Source organism: Musca vetustissima, unplaced genomic scaffold (genome assembly GCF_032173495.1).
Source record: "Musca vetustissima isolate MV318-11 ecotype Yass unplaced genomic scaffold, APGP_CSIRO_Mvet_v1 utg20932, whole genome shotgun sequence".
Taxonomy (NCBI): Eukaryota; Metazoa; Arthropoda; class Insecta; order Diptera; family Muscidae; genus Musca; species Musca vetustissima.
The window spans coordinates 63,282-84,333 of record NW_026887098.1 but is presented as its reverse complement, the minus strand read 5'-3'; the positions used below and the strand labels follow the sequence as shown (position 1 = coordinate 84,333).

Genomic DNA, 21,052 nt, shown 5'->3' with positions numbered 1-21,052 from the left:
AATTTATTTATGTGATTGTAAATTTTTATTCTGTTGTTTTTTATTTTAGTTTTTGTTTTTTTTTTTTTCAAATATATTTGGCTAACAATAATAGAAATTTATTTAAAATTTAAATTTACACATCCTCAAATTCAGAACGTGAATTAGAATTACTAGAACCATAAATATTAGATGTCATCAAGTTAAAGGGTTTTATGGGTGAGGGATTTGCAACGGGTCGTGGTGGTAAGGGAGGACTAGAGTGGTTTAATATTGGCGGACGTCCAGTGGCCACAGACGGAGTAGAAGATTCCTGACTAATTGTGGTGGTTGCGGTAATTGTTGACGAGGCCGCTGCAGCTATCCTTGGCACTGGCCGTAAAATATTTTGTCATTTAACGGGTAGCGGGACTAGAGGTGTAGGACGATTACCGAAATTCCCCGCAGCAACATTACTTAGATTACGCAAATGATTCGCCTGAACATATTGAAAGGCCGATGAACGTTCTAATTGTTGGGATAAATAGAATTCTCCTAAGGTATAGAAACGGCGATGATCGAAGGGAGCTCCGAATGGAAAGGCGCCAAAACGTGTTGTAGGATATGGCCGAGGCGGTATCATTGGTGGATATATTGGTGTATTGGGAATACGTGATGGTGTGTGAAGTGCTGCATTTAAGTGTGTTCCCACGGGTGGGTGAAGGTTTGCTGAGTTTGCGGAGGAGTTTTTAAATATATCCAATGATTTGAGATTTTCCAACATCTGATGCGAAGCTTGATGTTTTTTCAAATAGGCTTGTCTAAAATGAGAATAAAATTTATATTTCTTATTAGACATTAAGTTAAAATATGTGAGCTTTTATTAACACTTACCGTCGGAATGTTTTGCCACATTGATTACATGGGAATATCCCATCGACTCCATCGTCATTGATATTTTTGTCTGGAGAATGTCTAACTGATGTGGGAAGCCGTTCTGAATGTTGTCGCTTCTTGGCCTGACTATTAGCCAATAGTTCGGATTTGGGTTTATGCCATCGACGATGTGATGCCAAATTTGCGGGACAATTGAAGACCTGTAAGAAATTTAAGTTTATTATTAACAGGAATAATTCAAATCCTAAGAGCGGATTGTTGTTTTGGATCAGAAAAATACAGCGCATCGGTCGGGCCGAACTTGTTCTACCCCCACTATGTAGTGGACATTCGAATTACCAAAACTGCCATGAAATGGCAGATTGCAACCAGGAAAAAAAGAAATATCAAACAACAGACGCTAAGGTTGAAAAATTGGGCTAGAACGTTGAACCTATTTAAAATGTCGCGTTTTCTTTGTATGGAGGCTATATAGAAACATGGGATTTATATTCATAATGTTCCGTGAAGAAGTAGTTTGTTCATCCAGGTCTCAGAAGTTCAATGTCGATATTGAAAATTGTTGGCAATTCTGGCATTAAATCAGAACCCAAAATATATTAACCCCAAAAAAAGTTGTATAGAGTTGTATATACATTCAAAAGTGGACCAATATAAAAATGGCTAGAAACAAATACAGATTCAAAAACAGAGCGTGGACGAGCTATGGTAGCGATCCTACATGCCCAAAAACTATCAAGAAAGTTCTTTTATTTCTGAAAAGAATCGGAAAATCAGATTGCAAAAGCACATTATTTGGAATTCGACTCAGTGGAGAAATATTATGCTCTCGTATGAATTAAAGTTAAATATTAAAGAATTGGACACGAAAAAAATTGCCGTGAGAAAGTCCAAAAAATAAAGGTTATTGTCACAGTATTGCAAGGGTACTGGGAAGCATGGAGGAGGCTAAATAATGGTATTGGGCTGTTTATACCTTTCACCACGCTGTGGTACAGGGTATTATGTCTTTGTGCATATGTTTGTAGCAGGCAAAATGAATCGAGATAAACCCATGGTTCCTTTTGAGAATATGCATAGAATCACTTTCTGAGTCAATTTACGCATGTCCGTCTGTCTGTCCGTCAGTCTGTTTGAAAATCGGTCCAGATTTAGATATAGCACCCAGATATAGTTGATGCACCAAACTCCCAATATTTGTCAGATTGGGACAAAATTTTGCACAGCGCACGGAATCAGGTCCATGCGAAGTTTTGTTAAAATCGGTTCAGATTTAGATATAGCTCCCATATATAGTTCCATCCGATTTTTTGGTGAATGATACACCAAACTCCCAATATTCGTCCGATTGGGACAAAATTTTGCGCAGAGTATTGCATTAGATCCAGACTGATATCTGCGAAGTTCTTTAAAAATCGGTTCAGATTTAGATATAGCTCTTATATATAGTTTCGTACGATTTTTTGTGTATGATATACCAAACTCCCAATATTTATCTGATAGAGTAAAAATTTGCATTGCGAATGCTATTGAGAAAAAAATAATGCCTATTAACCAACACTTCCGAGTAATAGATATTTCTTCCTCCAGAAAATTGCAAAAATTACGTATCATCTTAATAAAGCCATGTCACGCCCATACCATTCAATATTTTTCCATTTTGTTTTTAATTGAATAAAAATCTGTGAAGAAAAAGTTAAGGATTTGAAGCAGAAAAATCGGTTTCAGAAACACGTCTCTATTGTGAAAAAAATCGATAGCAGATTCACAATTCATACGTATGAATGATCAACAGGCAACATCAGTACCTAGCATTTTTTCACAGACTAACATATGCCAGCTACTTCGTCATTACTTCTACATCAAAAAATTTATTTTTTTTACAAAAAACTACATTTCCAAATCTACCTCCATATCTTAACACTACACAGCAATTCTGGCCTCAACAGAAATCTAGCTCTACACTAAATTTGGTACTATTTATACCCTTTTATACTCTTGTTGTACTTATTTCCAAAACTAATTTCACATTAAATGTTTCGAGCTATAGGTTCACCCAAAGCTGATTTGATTCCAACGTAATACTAGTGTCAATATGAATATGACAAATTGTGTTTTTAAAAATCACCCAACAGGAAAATTGGGAACGCATACAATTCGAAATTGTTCTTTATTAAATGTCCTCCTGTATTCAATTTACTCAATCTGCCTGCTGGGAATGTTTGAGGAAGCAAATCTTTCTTCATGGAATTACTCGCAATTCCCAGCATTTTCATATGTGTTACACGTATAAGTGGCAATGGCTCAATTATAGGAAAGAAGCGATATAAATATAAATTTGATAGATTTTCATTCATGTTTTTCAATTTTATTTTGAGGATTCGAAAATGTTACATTTTCAAAATATGTAAATATAATTTGTTTGTTTACATTTTTCTGTCAAATGATGTTGACATTAGTATAACTTACAAGTTGTAAGTTATACTAGTGTCAACATCATTTGAGTTACAACAACAAATTTCCATGTGGTTGTTGTATCGTTTGTTGTATAACAACACTTGCTGTTACCTTCTATTATTATACCATGACCAAAACCAAAAATTTACTTCAACAGTCCAATAAAAATCATATCTCCAATATAAATCATAATCTTATAAAAATTATTTTCAAAAATTCCTGTTCACCCAAATGTATATTTAGTATCATTTAGTAGGCATAAGCTTCCGACATATCCCAAACCTATCCACCAACAGTAGTCTTAGTTCCAATTTTTAGGATTCAAAATTAGTACCACTCAGTAAACATAAGTACAATTTTCTATAGCTACCTATATCATACAAGCAGTAGTAATTTTATTCCCCAATTTCAGTATTCATCATGCCCAAATTGTATCAAATTTAGAACCATTTAGTGCACATTAGTACGACTTTCCAAAACTTCCCAACAGTGATCCTAACTCCAAATTTCAGAATTTCAGCTCTATCGGTTGATCCAACAATTTTACCAAATTTAATACCTTACTTAGGAATTTCCAAAACTACCTAATTACCTCAATTCTACATTGCAATAGTAATCTTATTCCCGAATTTCAGGATTCCAGCTCTATCGGTTCACCCAAATCTAAATTATATTGAAAATAGTGCCATTTAGTACTTTTCGTACATATAAATACAAATATCCAAAATTACATATCCTAATCATACACTCCGACGATAATGTTAATTCCAAATTTTTAGATTCCAGCTCCATCACTTTCTCCAAATTCAAATTGTACTACATTTAGTACCGTTTAGTACTTTACGTTTACAAGAGTGCATAGTTTCAAAACCACCTCCTTATTTTGACCTTACTATTCGCATTCCAAATTTCAAGTTTTTAGCTTTATCCGTTCATATGTTACGAGAGCGTAAAAAATATAGTAAATTTTTTTGCTACCATTTATTCCCTTTTGTACTCTTGCAATCGAGCTCTATAGGTCCACCGAAATACAAATTTTACCTCAACAATCCTATAAAAATCATATTTCCAATTTTCTGGATTCCTGTTCACCTAAATTCCAATTTAGTATGCATAAGCTTCCTGCATATCCCAACCCTAGACACCAACAGTAGCCTTAATTCCAATTTTCAATTTCAAATTTAGTATATATAGTAGATATTTATAGTTCGAATTTCCAAAAACCTTTTGGTACATCTATCCGACACTCCACCAGTGACTCTTATTTCAAATTTAAGAGTTCTAGCTCTACCGGTTCGCCAAATACAAACGAAACCATACTTTTGTACTTTTTAGTACTTTTCGTGGCGTTCTAGTACGAATTAACAAAAACCCAGCCTTATCTGACGCCTTCGGACTAAGAGTGACCATCACCCAAAATATTAAGATTCTAGGTTTCGTCGTTTCGTTCAGTCAGTCAGTCATATATAGATAGATAATAATCCATCGTCAGTTTTGTCCGTCTAGATGACGATCAATTGGTACAAAAGTAGTAAGTCCATTCGCTTTTAGTCTTATTCCATTCGCATATCTTTCAAATAAATATCGTTTGGTCCAATTTGGACAATTTTTGTGGGAATAAGAGAGATTTGAAACTAACATTTTAATATTTTAAGAAGGGATACGAACCTTTAGTGGTTAAGGTTGTGCATAGTTCAACGACTGTAGATATTTTCATTCCCCTATTATAAATTTTACTATATGTTGTACATTTCGTACAATTACGGGACGAAGAGCAATCTGTATAAATTTAAGAGCTTTCACCTCAAGCAGGTTTAATGTGGAATCGTGGTCTGGCCAACTAATGTTTTAACAAGCCTTGGACTCAACGATAATCTTCAATATAAACGAATGTTAATAAACAATTCCCATTTCTGATCTTATAAGTGTGGAACCTCGAAATGTATGACAGTCTACATAAATTCTAGCTTTTACTTTTTCTTATTAAATCGTCAAAAGTTCTTTTCTAAAAATTCCCTTGCACTACTTACCTTTTCACATTCCGAACATTTGTATTCAATGTGAACGATTCGGGGACAACGATGCTGGGCCAACTTAAAGGCATCATCGTACAGCGTGCGACACAGCTGACACAAATACGCACCAATCTTATTATCGATACTGGCCAAAATCGCTTTAGCTTCCTCGGTGACTTCGACCACATTGAAAGCTGGATCAATGTCGCCTTTACGCACCACCAATTCCTCATCGTCGCGTAATTTACGTATAATCGTACCAGAAACTGGGCTAATGGTCTCCTCATCGAGTGACATATGCTTGCGGAGTTTCATACGTTTACGTTCGGTCTTGTGGGTTTTATACGACGGTGGTCGAATATGTGTCGGCGGTGAGTCGAGTTGGGGGTTCACATTATTAGGTACACTGGAGTTTGAGGTTATCATAATTGTGTCTTGTTTGTCTTGGGTGTCCGTCCGTGCCGTGTAAGGATTCTCCTCGCAGGGCTTTGTGCAATTTGTCAAATCAATGTAGGTTTTCACATTGTTGTTGTTGCCACCGCCGCTGTCACATTCGTTGTTGGAATTTCCTTTGTTAAAATCCCTGTCAAATAATTTCGCCAGTCCATCGACAGCTCGATTGTGTAATTCTTCATTTTCGTAGACCAATTTGTTGCGTGTCAACACTTGACCATCCTTGGCCAGTTCTTGTTCGATTTCGTTTTGACTCTGCAGTCGGAGCATGGTGATGGCTTTGCTGGACAAAGGATTTATGTCGTCGTCATCGTTACTTAGAATGTCAACATATTCTTCTTCGTCCGCCTCTTCCTCGTTGGCGTTTTCGTCTTGTCGCTTTTCTCCATTGGAATACCTCGATGTTGGTTCGGAACTACTGTTATGCGACGAACTATGTGGCGAAGAGATGTTGTGGTGGTGATGATTGTTGTGATGGGTCTCATTTAGTTCCATATCTTCGTTGAGCTCTTGAGAACTGACAAGTGTTTCATTTTCTTCATCAATTTCTTCGTCCTCTTCGGAAACATCGTTTTCATTGACTTCATTGTTGACCTCATCATCCGCCCCTCCCTCATCCTCATCTTCGGTCAGGACAATTGTCTCATCATCGACATAAATTGTTGGCATACCGGGTAGTTGATGAGGCTGCCGGCGATATTCGTCCATTTTCATTACACTTCGTTGACTTTTCGGTATTTCCGGAAAATTGCTACCATCCTCTCCTGATCTACTGCCCTGCTGCAGCTGTGTATTGGCATTGTTTCGTTCTCCAAACATTTGTTGTTGTTGTTGCCTTAATGTTTCATATCCTTCATTGTCCTGCATTGTGAACAAAGGTAATTCCTCTCGACGAGCATAGGCAGAGGCAACAAAGTTTTGACTTTCCGTTACCATGACTCTGTTCGGACTTCTTCTCAGTGGAGTATTTATTGTTGCTGTAGTTGTTGAGGAGTGCCTGTCCCCTTGTGTTTGTGGTATTGTGGTTCCCATGACATGCGGTCGCCACAAAAAATGCTGTTGCTGTTCCTCTGTCATAAATCTTGACCGTTTCCTTGGTGGCGAGGGTGTCGATGGCGGTGTTATGGGCACAATATTAACTCCTGCCCTCAGCGAAAGATCCAATGGGGAAATTATTAAATTGTTGACTGGTGTTATTTGCCTTTGTTGTTGATGTGGAATTGTCTGAGATTGTGGCACTGTTGGTGGTTGTGGGTGGAGCAGAGAAGGTGGTGGCTGCAGGTGATGTTGATGTTCTAATATTGCTGGTCTGGCACTGAATTGGGGAAATGTTTCATTAATCGCTGGCAGAACACGGCATTCCGTATATGCCTCGTTCATCATTTTCAATGGTTACTGTAATTGAGAATCGAAAAACGAAGAATTTTTAATTAAATTCATATTTGTTAATTAATATTTTCAAATAAAAGATGTTTTTCAAACCCCAAATAAAGCGCGATTTTTTTGCAGATCAGGTATTTTTTTAAGAATATATTCTTAAGGTCCAAATTAAGTCTGCTTTTTTGGAACCATTTCATGAAGACCAAAATAAGTATTTTTTCAAAACCGAAATAATGCGTGGATTTTTTAATATCACCCTTTTAAAATCATATAAAGTGGAAATTTGTGAGTGGGTTATTAAATACATTTTTCAAGACCCAGATGAGTGGGGCTAAAACGAAGATTTTTTAAAAATAAATTTTTTTTTAAATAAAAAAGGCGTGGAATTTTGTCCGTCTGTCTGGCCGCCTGTTGCGCACGATAACTCTCGAGGGAATAACCGATTTCCTTCAAACTTTGTACATCGTAATATTTCATCCAAACTTAGTTTAAGTTTTAAGGTGGGGCCCATTGACCCACTCCCTCTGGTAATTGCGGAAATTTGCAATATTCATAAATCCAATATTAGGTCAATGGAATGTCATGTTTAAACCATACTATGTACAAACGTTTATTTTTACCATGTCAATGTCAAGTCCAAAGGAGGGACTCGTCGACCCTCTCATTCTGGAATCTCCTCCTCACAAATGGTCAAGGGCTGAGGGTATATATCTCTCGCCAACATCGACTGACGATTTATTACTTCTTTAAATTATATTTGGCAAAGGTTTAATTATATGTGATTTATTTAAAGAATAATTTTTCAAACAGCAGATAAAGTGGTGATATTTAAAATTAATTTTTTCAAGACCCCAAAAAATATGAATTTAAAAAAAAAATCAAGTACAAGACAACTCGGGGATATTTAAAAAATGATCTTTGGTCCCAAAAAGCATAAGTATTTTAAAAAATATTTGTCATACCCTATAAAAGTTGGGATTTGTTGACGAATATTTTGTCAAGATCCAAGACATTTTTAGGGAATATTATTTCCAATACTCAAATAAAGGTTGATTTTATACCCTCCCCACCATAGTATGGAGGGTATATTAATTTTGTCATTCCGTTTGTAACACATCGAAATATTCATTTCCGATCCTATAAAGTATATATATTCTTGGTCAGGGTAAAATTCTAAGACGATCTAGTCATGTCCGTCCGTCTTTCTGTCCTTCCGTCTGTCTGTCCGTCCGTCTGTTGTAATTACGCTATCTTCTAAAGGAATTGAGATAGGATGCTGAAATTTTGCATAAAGTTATCTTTTGTCTGCAGGCAGGTCAAGTTCGAAGATGGTATATATCGGTCCACGTTTAGGCATAGCTCCCATATAAGGGTACCCCCCAATTTTCGGTATTTTGAGGTTCCTGAGCGTGTTTTTCAACCGATATTTGGTACTTTGAGCTCTTATTGGGAAGCAAATCTCCCTAATAAAAATTATAAATATACGTCATTTTTTTCTGGTACCCCCATATAACGGTACCCCAAATCTTCGGTATTTTGGTGTTCTTGTGCCCGTTTGTTAACCGAATTTGCTGCGATTTGTTATTTTGTAGTCGTATATGGTAACAAATCTCTATACCAAAAATTATTAATATTCGCCCCCTTTTTAGGGTAGTCCCCATATAACCCCCTTTTTTATATCAAGGGGACCCCCCCATTCTCGGGGTCAAAATTTTTGTTGACTTAATTCCAATCTACACTAATTCAAGAATGTCCCTGCAAAATTTCAAGTAAAACTTTAAACGCGTTTTTCTCCAAACATTTTTTTGCGAATGGCGGGCACGATAACTCAAAAACTAATAACCCAATCGATTTCAAATTTTTACACGTTTCTCTGTGAGTGTATAGCTATCGTATGAACTAGGATAAAGCCAATCGGTGAAGATCTTCCTTATTTTTTAACTTGGTTTTTGGTAAAAAATCGGCGATTTTCCAAAAATATTTTTTCAAAGGTCCGCCATTTTGTTAATTTTAGAGCGAAGTCAATAATCCTAGTTCATACGAGAGCCAGACATGTACTCTTTCTAACACCGTTGGAATTTTCGGATTCCGATGTTCCAGTGAGGAATTATCATGCCCGCCATCAAAAATAAGGACTTTTCTTTGATCACAAAAAACAACAACAAAACAACAACAAATTTTTTTTGTAAATTATTTTTCTTCCTCTTTAAATCTTCAAATATATATGTGCAAAGTTACAAACCTTAACAAGCATTGGTATTCATTTACCAGCCCATTTAAAATCTTAAAAATAAAAAATCGAGAATGGGGGGGGGTTCCCTTAAAATAGTTATCTGATTTGTTCCGCGTTTTGAGTTTGGTTCTAAGACTCTGTTGTAATCATTTCACCTGCGGAGGATAGCGAGATAAAAAATTAGATCGTAAGGTTCGATAATGAACTGTAGCCGCATTTAGACCTAGTCCCTGTGTGGAGGTTTCAAAAGGAGTGGGCCAATATTCCCCATCTTCGAATTTGAATTATCAATTAAACATTTTTGAAATTTGTATTATGGGTCCACTTTTTGGTATGTTCCCTATATTTTCATTTCTAGTACCTGTCAGTATATCTATGGTGGAGGGTATCCAAAGTTCGGCCCGGCCGAACTTAACGCTTTTTCACTTGTTTAAAGAATATTTTGACGACCACTGTGGTTCAGGGTATTACGTCATTGTGCATGTTTGTAAACGACAAAACGAAACGAGATAGACCCATGGCTCCTTTGTTCGTCCGTCCATTTATGATCCGATTTGGATGATATTTGGCATAGATCATTTGTTTTGTGCACTAAAGACCCAAAGTAAGTATGATTGACACCCAATTTTGTACAATGTACTGAAGTTAATGCAAATAAATCTCTGGCAAGTATCGTTGAAATCGTAAGGTAAATCGTAGGTAAATGGTGCACCGAGTATCACGAAATATGGCCAACGTATTGAATTGAGACTAGAATGACATTATTGCGTTTTGTTGAAATTGGTGCAGATGCAGACACAGCTTTCATATATATTTAAAACGGGTATCTGGTTGAGATTAAATTTCCAGAAAGGCATAAATATCACATATTCAAGTTCGTTAAATTTCATGTCAATGTTCTTTTGAAAAGCCGACGTCTGTTAGGAGACATATGTAGAATATACCCAAAGTGATGAAGGGTACTGATTTAATTTTGATTTAGATTTAAACAAAAAATATCTGCCTCAAAAAAAAAAAAAAACGACAAAAAAAAGATAAAAACACAATTGTTGGTTGGTTTCATTCCCTAATATTAATCGATTAATTCCTAAACCTATATGTAGAATTTGGCGGATGACTTTAATTTCCATGCTTCCGCCGGTCAAAAAGTCGCTGGTTTAGTCCTTTAGTTTTCCGAATTTATCTCCCGACGTTTGTAAAGCGAGACAGTCACCTCATGTGCTTCAAAATATTTCATTCACGAGAAACTTTTGTTGGATTTTGGTATTTTGATTGGGGTTCATACGCTTATATCTATCATTCGTTATATATGTCGATAATATAAACTTCTTCTGAAGCACCGCGATCGTATTATTTCAAAATATACGAGCATTTTTTAAACTATTGTCAAGTTATGCGGCGTCCAATGAGAATACACAAACATTAATGTTCTGTGACACAGCGCCCTTCACATCGCGTCCAAACGCTTATCCTACAAACTTCAAACTTTCCAATATAATTGGCTAGGCCAGAGATAGATATAGTAACCCTCGTATATATCTGCAACCCACAATTCCGTTCAAAATTGTCTCCCGAATCCTTTCTACTTTGACATTGATTAAGCTTTTGTCAAAGCTGTAAAAAATATTCCGTTGTAGTTTTCGTAGTTAGGGGACCATTAACACAGTATTCTCTCGAACTGGCTGTAAATTGATATTTGGATTGATGATTCCTAACATTCTACGGAATTACACAAAAGTTTTGTTATTTTTATTGGGAGGTACAAAACAATGGTTTCTATCTTCGGATTTTATCTATTTGCAACATTTAGAACAAATCGAAGATTCAATTCGCTTGATAGCAAATTTAGGAAACATACAACAAATTTTAAAAAATGCTGATACTTTGGAAAAGGTATCAGATGGAGTAGACCGACGGATCAATTTTTCAATATTATTCAGCTATGGTTATAATATTAGGTAGTGCAAAGTTTATTTCAAAACAAAAAGTTTAGTCCGTTCGCGGGATAATTACAAAAAAAAATTAAGCCAAACTTTGACCATTTTGTGGGGGAGATACAGGAATGACTGGACGGACATATCAGACATAATCTAGTTAAAATAATCATATTACGATATGCAAAGTTTCGATGAAATTGGATATTCCGTTCGTTTCATATAAGATTTACAAGTTTTAAAAAAATGTTACCCTTTGTAGGGGTGGTACTAGAAGGAATGGACTGACCAGTCCCATTGCTTGATTGATAAAACACCAGTACCCTGTGGATAGAACAGACATATACTCTTTAGAGGACCATTGAAGTGGAATGGGGCGAAACTAAATGCGTGGTATACATAGATATTTGAACCAATTAAAAACCCCTTACACATACCATTTTGAAATCTATGAAAAATTGTATTTCAATCGGATTCTCTTGTGTATCATTTGTATGAAATCGAGCAAAATAATGTGTGTCGAGCTATATGTAAATATGGACCTAATTAAGCAACCGTGGCATATACCGTTTGGTATGCTGCAGCACAGAGCGTTGACGTAGGCTCCTCGATGCACCAAAATCGTATGAAACTATATCTACCCATTCATCCTAGGGCTAATTAACTGACCTGTGTCAAATTTCATCCAAATCGAATCATAAATGCGACCTGTACATTACTCACAAAAATGCATGGACGGGCGGACGGACATGCATAAATCGGCCAAAATGAACCATGGGTATATCTCGATTCATTTTGCCTGTTACAAACATATGCACAAAGACAGAAAAATATACATATATTTCGAAAACAAGGTGACAAAATCCGGTTTCAAACTATCAGCTTTGAACCTTGTGGAGACAAAAACTACTTGGCGTATCGATATCAAATTTCACGTAAGATTTATTCTAATTGGAGTATTTTCTCTCAATTCTCAAATTGTCCTCCGATGTATTTGGGTTTTAACATTTTTGGCCTCGGTCGTGACACTGTGCGTCGTAATTATCGCTGTCCAAATTCAAAATAAAGTTTTTTTTGGATCCGTTTGATGTGTGTGGCCTAGCATCTAAACAATGTAGTCTCAGTATACTCATATTGTCGACTTTTAGGCACAATTCAGACCCGAGTTATATGTTGATAAAACTATCAGTACAGATCAGCACCTTGATATAGCGTCCATAAATGTACCGTCCGAATTTACACAAAAGACCCTGACCCCACATCAAAACCGAATTAACTGTAATTTATTATTCACATTCGAAATATCGGAACAAGGCCCTAAGATAATTATAATAACGAAGTGACAAATTACCATTTTACCGAAAATGAGGGCTGATAAAAACATGGACACATCAAGAACGATGAATGACAAATTACAGCTACTTTGATTGGAAAAACGCGTCTAAGACCATCAAAACTGTTAAAATGGGGTAAGGCCTTATATGGGGGATTATATTGAGTCCTTAAAATCCTTAAAATACTTTTGGATGTTTTACACATATATGGGGGCTATCCTTAAACGAAAACCATTGCTGATATTTTTTGGCATGGTCAAATTTATTGGAATATCGATCGATTAAAATATCGAAAATTGGGAGCAACGTTTTATGGGTGCTACACTGATACGTCAACCGTAATATCCCATTTTTAATACCAAACCTTCTTGGAGTATGGAAATGTCAAAATTGCAAAACTCAATGCTTAATATAGTGATTTTTTCTGAGCAATAACATATTTATACTTTAGAGGGTCTGTGACAGATATTTCGAGGTGTTGCGAACAATATCACAAAATTTAATATACACAAACATCATGGTGGGTATATTTTTATACTCCATAGAATTCATCCTGTTTGCAAAACCTCAAAATATTCTTCTAATTCCCGAATGTTATCAAAGTGTAAATAGCTTCTTCGGAGAGAATGTTTATTGTAGAGTTTTTGACATAGCGCTCATGTCTGACATTTGAAATTTAAGTATTTAACAGAGCTTCCTACAAAAAACGCCTATATCGGAATTCCATGGTTCGAAATCGCGTTAATATAACGACCCCGCTCCAAATTTAGCTATTTAAGAGATCCTAAACGCATTTTGCGAAATTGCTGGAATTTTGTATTACATGTTGTCAGATATATCAATTCGATCCTAGTTTTGAATATTTTTTGATTCTTCTTGGTAGATAGATGGCTGAGTTCGGGGTCTATATTTTTTTTTTAATGCCTGGACCCGCTGTTTTTATTCCTTAGATATGTATGTCGAACCTTGATTTTTTATCTTTATATTCTTAAGAATTAAAAATCCAGCAGGTGCACAGATTTTTTAAAATTATAATCGGTTGTCGTTCCAGTAACATTTTTGTCCTATCAAACATTTTTAGTTATCAAATTTATGATATTGAAATTATTATTACCAAATTTGTATAGTTTCTTCGTAGTTTTTTATTATTCGTATCCTTAAACGCACACACAACTTTCGAATATTTAACATTTACAATTATTCAGCACAATAAATTTTTAAGATTTTAAATATTCCTCTTTTTCAGTTATTATTTCTCTAAGAAAATTTCCTTGATTTTCAATTTTATTTCTAGATATTTATTTGCACTACCGTATCACGGACAATTTTAATCCTTATTGTTGGACGCGTCGCCAAGAACTGAAAGCTACAAGACATTACGTAGCTTTAGGACACCTGACTGCTGTTCGCTGTCAAATTAGATTTGAATGCCGCCAATGACATGTGAACAGAGGGGTGTATACCAAAAAGGTATTATAACCTATCAAGAAACGACTATGCGGTACAACCACCACCAAAACAAAGCCACAAGACAACCGCCCATCCACCCACTCTGGGGGCGCATCAACCACCACCCGCCAGGATAATATTTTGGCTGAGTGTGTGTGTGTCTTTACTCATCCTTTTGCCTAAAAAAACTATCGGAACGCATTGATGAGCTACTCTAAAACACATTCGCTCTCTTACTCTTACCCAAATAGCCTAAAGCAGAGACTACCCTGCTCTACATCCTACTCTGCTAACCATTCACTGGGCATTGTTGTTTTGGGTCACCAGTCAGTCGTTGGCAGTGGCAGTCTGCGTTGGAATGCCTTGCTTTTGCATTTCTCCACAACACAACAAAAGCCCGTTGAGTTATTGCTTGATTGCTGGCTGGCTGCCTGTTTGGCTGGCTACATGGCATTGCTGGACATCATCCCCCAATGCACAACACCCCCTTTTGGACAAATGAAGAAAATCTCCACACTGCGCATGAACGTAACCGCCCACAGCTAAAAAACTGAGTTCTTTCATACACCAGTCCCAGTGTCAGAGCTTATTTTTGTTGATGTTTACGTTTTGTCCTTGGGCTTAAGAAAACCTTAACAAATTTCACCATGCATTGGCATCCTGCTTCTAGGGGTATTCCATTGGTTTTTGTTTTGATTTCATACCAATGCGTGTGTGTGTGTGTGTGCCGGGGATGCATAGGACCGCCCATATTTCTGATTTAACGACAACAAATAGTTATAGTGACATGAATTTTTGCGTTTGACAATGATAATGATGTTGTTGTTCTTGTTGTTGTCCCTACTGCTCCATATAGGACAATTTGGAATTTTTCAATATTTTTTCGTGTGAAGAAAGAAATTTGAAAAATGTCATTTGAAAATGTTCATTGATTAAATTTTATAAATTAATTTTTAAATCGATATCAAAAAAAGATACAAAGAAAATCAATGAAGAGCTAAGGTTATAGTCAACCGAAACCGAACAGGTGATACCCCATAATACCCTGTAGAATCGGAATCGGTTAGTGATCCAGAGATCTGAGTTTAACCAAAAGAACGGTAACCCTATTCTATACCCTCAACCATAAAATGGAGCTATACTTTTCGATATAGTAAATTTTTTTATATGTAAATTCCATGTAGTCCATATTTGGAACATTTCCAACATTGAACAATATTTGGCATAGGTTTTATCTGCATTTTCCTCCCTAAGTATCTATAAATTGATACTTTCGTTTCTCAAATGATCAGAAGTCTCCTGGCAGGGTATTATTGCTTTGTGCAGCCCTTGACCCATCTTAGTCGTCATATCTCCAATAGCTGAGTCGATCTTGACATGTGTGTCCGTCCGTCTGTCCATTACAATTTGTAAATACGATACAGACCGCAGTTATGGATAAATCTTCACGACATTTTGCATGTATGATGGGTTTTGGCCAATGAAGATCCCTATTGTTTTAGGTAAAGATCGGTTAATATTTAGGGGTGAAATGGACCAAAAACTTTATTTTTGTCTGATTTTCTGGTCGCTCCAGAGGCCGCAATTATGGCCCAAACTTCGCGATTTTTTACATAGAGAAGAGGATCGGTTCAAATGGACCCTGACTTTTGTGTGAAAAATTACAAAATTTGTATTCTATAACGTATATATTTACCCCTGAAGGACATACACCCGAGAAGTTGATAGTATATCCAAGAGGAGTGGTTGACCTTTAAATTGATACCAATTATATTGTCGTATGTACTCGGATGTGGGATTTACACCTAAATCTTCATATATTATTTAGTAACCCATTACCATACTAGAGGGCGGAAATATAGCGCTGATCGCTTAGAAATTTCCATGAGGATCCACATATGGTTAAGGATAAAGCCTATAATTTTCGTTGATGATCAGTTAATAACATTTGGTTGAATTGGACTGAAAACTTAATTTGTTTATGTTTTTTCGAGTTGATTTATAGGCCACAATTGAAAGCCGAACATCACAACACAGCTTACTATGAAGGGAATCTGGACAAATGATTAGAAGAGCTGTACTGAATATTAGTAATATTTGCTGACCTCTAGTCGGTCAAGAGGGTGCAACTATCACGAAATATTACCCAAGCTCGGAATAAAATTCCGCAGAAAGTTAGAGTTTCGTGGTAGTTTTGTAGGGTATATCGTATAATCGGCTCCGTCCGACTATACTGCTCTGCTCACTGGTTTTAATATACACTTATCTCCCTTGAGCTTATCCATGGACAATTTTTATACACGCCATCTTCATACGGCATTCACTTCTAGGTAATGACTGCCTCGGCACAGAGCAAATTGATAACTCCAAGCTCTCTTGCTAACAATGGCCCTTTCTCTACTCACTCACTAGATTGTGGTTAGTTTTGCATTCCATTGTTTCCTTATTTCAGGCACTACTACCGCATTGGTCTTACAAAATTCGCATATGCATTTTCCAAATTATTTCGATATAAATGCTAAATACAATATATGAAATATGTGTTGATATCCAAAACAAGTGAACAGGAGTGTTGAGCAACAAACATGCCTCCACTCTCTTTGATAGAAAATCGATATGTAAAATATTCTAAATTACGTTCATAAAATGCAGAAATCCGGACATTGGCAACCCTTCCTGAACACTACTCATATAATATACGAATTATTTTTTGTTGTATACAAGAATTGAAAAATGTTCTTAACTGAGAGTCCATAATTTTAGATCTCAATTGAACGGCACAGTTTCCCTAAACATACTGGCGAGGATTCGTCAACATTTGTATGAAGAAAGTAAATTTGAAGATCTTTTTACTTATGCAGTTGTTAGATTTAAACCTGCTGATCGAATACCACACTCTAATGGAGAAGCTGAAGAAGTTCCTTGTAAGGGGTCAGTCGATAGATAACGAGCGATATGTGAAAATATGAGCAACTATCTCATAAATTTCCCAGCCTGCTTCGAGGAATGCGAATGCAAGTATTGGGAAAATGAGGATGCCATATTGTTTATCACGTTGGCATAGCAATATGCTTTCATGGTTCATTCGACTGCGATTTTCACCGTCGACGCAGATTGGCTCTTTTGGAGAATTTTTCTCTCAAACACTCCAAGAGTTGCCTCATCTGCTTGCGCAAGTACCTATGCTTCTGATACACCAGCAAGGGTAGTATCAGCGTGGTGGACTTTTTTTATATTGCTTATTTAGACCATAATAGCATCTGTTGGCGAACAATTCTCCGCCGAATTTCAAAACTCATGAAACTCGGCGTCTTGCGCGTTGGTACCATCAGCTTAGTCTTTTCGCCATTTACTGTAAGACCCCCTTTGGCAGATTTCATCTTCTAATATTTGCTCAATGGTGGCTGTTACCGCTCGCAATGTTCGATCCATTATGTCGATGTCATCGGCGTAGGCGAGTAACATATGATGTTTGGTGCACATTTGCATCTAGTATGATCTTTTCCAGCAGGATTTTAAAAAGATCACACGACAAACTGTTGCCTTGCCTGAATCTTCGTTCGGTATTAAACGGCTCCGAGAGGTCCTTTCCGACTTTAAATGCTATATTTGTGCCTATTTAAGTTATCCTGCATAGCCGTATTAATTTTGCAGGAATGCCGAACGCAAACATGGCCTCATAGCAAATCGGGCTCTAGAATTTGGCGTAGTGTGAACATCTGGTCTATGGTAGATTTACCAGTTCTGAAGCCGCATTAGTATGGTCGATAATTTCATAGCACTTTATATGCGATGGGAAGCAGATTATGCTTCTAAAGTTGACACATATCGTCTTGTCTCCCGTTTTATGCACGGGTCAAAGGATACTGAGGTTCCAATCATTGGTCATACATTACTCTAGCCAAATTGTACAAATCAGCTGGTCAATGCTCCTGATCAGTGTTTAACCACCAGTCTTGAATAGTTCGGGTGGTTATCCATCGGCATCTGCTGCTTTATTATACTCCAGCCGATCAAATGCTATTGTGACCTCATCTTGGCTAGGTGGTATATAATCTATACCGTCATCTCTTATTGGTTCTGGGATATCTTCTTCATCATGTCCAGTCTTCATTCCGAATTCTGTACATCTCGAATTGCTCACGCTCACGTTGTTCTTCTTCTTCTTTCTTATTATTATTTTTTTAAATACGTTTCTCCTTTTCCCTCTTGATAATTCTCTCTCAAATTACGCGTTACTGCTGTTGGCAGGGTTGTCGTATACGCTGGGGTTTTCAACTCATTGCGGCAGCCCAGATCGTACCACGGGTTTCTTGATGGTGGTCTTTGGTACCCAAATGTTGCAGTTTTTAGGGAGTGGGCAATTCTTTCCCAATGTGCTTCTATATTGTTATCGAGACAAGGAATGCTTTCGTCAAGCAGGTGGGTAAGATGAGCGGAGTAGGCCCCTGCTACCTGTTGTGTTTGCAGCTTTCCGACGTCGATTTTCCGTGTTTTGTTATATCGCACCTTTGCTGCTGCATTAAGACGAGTGCGAACCTTGGCTGCTACATGCTAGTGGTCCGAATCGATATTCGCTCCTCTGATCTATCGAACGTCTGAAACGCTGGATGTATGCCTTCCGTTCATAACAAGACGTTTGCGAACGTCGGCTGTTTCAAGCTAGTGGTCCGAATCAATATTCGCTCATCTGATCTATCGAACGTCTAAAACGCTGGATGTATGCCTTCCGTTCACAACAAGACGATTGCGAACCTTGGCTGCTTTAAGCTAGTGGTTCGAATCGATATTCGCTCCTTTGATCTATTGAACGGTCTAAAACGCTGGATGTATGCCTTCCGTCCATCACAACATTGTCAATTTGATTTCTCGTTTCTTGATCAGGAGAAATCCAGGTGTCTGTGTGTATATCGAGATGCTTGAATCTGGTGCTGCTAACTACCATGTTTTATGCTGCGGCATAGTCAATCAACTTCATGCCGTTGTCGGATGTGTTTTTGGAGGCTGAATTTTCCAATGGTATGGCCAAAAATATTTTTCCATTTGAATTTTGCATTAAAATCTCTTCCTAGCAGAATTTTAATGTCATAGCCAGGGCAGCGCTTATATGTTGTTTCTAGGCGCTCGTAAAATATGTCTTTGCTCTGTTTATCTTTGTCTTCCGCTAAAATGGGGCTGGGACTTTGCATGACGTCTATGTGAAAACATTTGGTCCTTTCTAAAAAATAATCCGGAATGGCGTATTACAGCTAATAGTAACGGAAATTGACGCTAGGACCATCAAAAAAATCAGTTGTAAGGACTATGTCCAAGTATTGAATATAGTTTTTGTACTATTTAAACATTCGAAATGCCAAAATTACAGCCCCTGCAGATGGAAAATGCGGCTAGAAGCTTTAAGATACTAAAGTTGATCCTTAACGTTATATGAAGACTATACGAAAAAGTGGATTGAAACATCCCATTTCGAATGCCAAAAATCCAAAAAGTAGGAGTAACATAAGTACGAAACCTCACTATCGTGATTTGAACTGAGGGGCATGGCTAAATTGGAATAGAATTCTCATATTCTGATCCTTGAATTTTGTTTGTTTTCGTGATTTGAACTGAGGGGCATGGCTAAATTGGTATAGAATTCTCATATTCTGATCCTTGAATTTTGTTTGGGAGGAATATTAGGATGTGCCAAGTTTGAACCAATCGGTTGGACCCTTTTTTGTTGTCCTTTTTGAATGAATCTGAAATGGAAAGAGCCCAAACATGGGGTCTGAAACCGAAATTTCGATGAAGCACATTTTCGTATCGTTTCAAGGGTATAATGTATGTAGTGTATTTACCGGCCGACTTAGCCCTTCGGAAAATTTTGTTTCCATTTTATGTGTTAAAAAAATTCTATCTCATTTCCATTGAAATGGGAAAATTAGTATTTCTTTTTTATCCATTTTTTCACTTTGAAAAGGAATATGCATTGTCATTGGTTTCCCACATAAATCTGGTCATACTGTACATACATATAAAAGGTGTGTGGATGGAGTACATGTTTTAGGATCACACATATGTATATTTTGTTATACATATAACTTCCAACATTCATGTTATACACATAAGAGTATATGTGTATATACACTTTTGCGAGACTGTGTCTCTGTGTGCGTGCTTGCTCTATGTTCACAAATTTGATTCTCTTCACTTCTTTCACTGTCTGAATAGTGGGGACAAAATGAAAGTATTGTCATTTTAAGATCCTTTGGATTCTTTTGTGGCTTTTGAAAATTTAATGCTGCTATTCGTTGATGGCTGGCTGGCTGATGGCTTTGTTATTCGCATCGTCAATGTGTCCCTTTCATCGTTTTATATCATCGTTATTGTTGCTTCTGCCGCTACTAATGCTGCAGTTCGATGTTGTTTGTAAATTTTTAAGAAAATTCCAAAATGGCGGAAAATGTTAATGCTAAGCTTGAACTGGGCTGGGGGCGGGTGGATTTGTGAAGGTTCCATTGTGATGAGATGTTTCAAATGTGTGTGTTTGTTTTTCTTTTGATGTTTTCAATAATAAAATGTTGTGATGGCAGCCGATTTTCAAGAAGTAATTGAAATGCTTAGATTGTATTGAAGGAAACAAATTAAATTGTTAATCATTGCTAGAAGTTTTATAAAAATCATTATATAGTACGAAATCGAAAAAAGGTTACTATATTGAGATCTATCAGCAAATTTTCAAGTTTTATATATGCAGATAGAATAAACGCAATAAAATAATTATTTACTAAAAATAAATAGACTTACCTTTAATTTATATCACTACCATCGGATTCTTGATTCGTTACCGACTGCCGCAACTTGAGTCTAACATCTCCTGTGTAATGCCAATACGACACAATCGTGTCATCGCATAAAATTTCAATTTCGGAGGTATTATTTTTATCGGCTTTCATACTGCGT

At 36.7% G+C, this 21,052-nt stretch overlaps 1 protein-coding gene across 1 annotated transcript; it reads right to left on the bottom strand.

Annotated features, from left to right (window-relative positions):
* Positions 1–338: 338 nt before the first annotated feature.
* On the bottom strand, positions 339–7,163 carry LOC133334660 (uncharacterized). Its single transcript, XM_061542992.1, has 4 exons — positions 7,083–7,163; positions 5,343–6,962; positions 853–1,055; positions 339–779 (listed from the first exon to the last, which is right to left on the bottom strand). Exons 1-4 carry the CDS (start codon positions 7,161–7,163, stop codon positions 371–373), a joined length of 2,313 nt encoding a protein of 770 aa, XP_061398976.1. The 3' UTR covers positions 339–370.
* Positions 7,164–21,052: the final 13,889 nt, after the last annotated feature.

Bases quoted from the DNA above. Each gene is read 5' to 3' on its own strand.
- LOC133334660 (XM_061542992.1), bottom strand. From the start codon at position 7,163: ATGATGAACGAGGCATATACGGAATGCCGTGTTCTGCCAGCGATTAAT. The intron at 1,056-5,342 runs GTAAGTAGTGCA...AATTTCTTACAG, and splicing joins AATGTTCGGAATGTGAAAAG to GTCTTCAATTGTCCCGCAAA. The intron at 780-852 runs GTAAGTGTTAAT...TTCTCATTTTAG, and splicing joins TGTGGCAAAACATTCCGACG to ACAAGCCTATTTGAAAAAAC.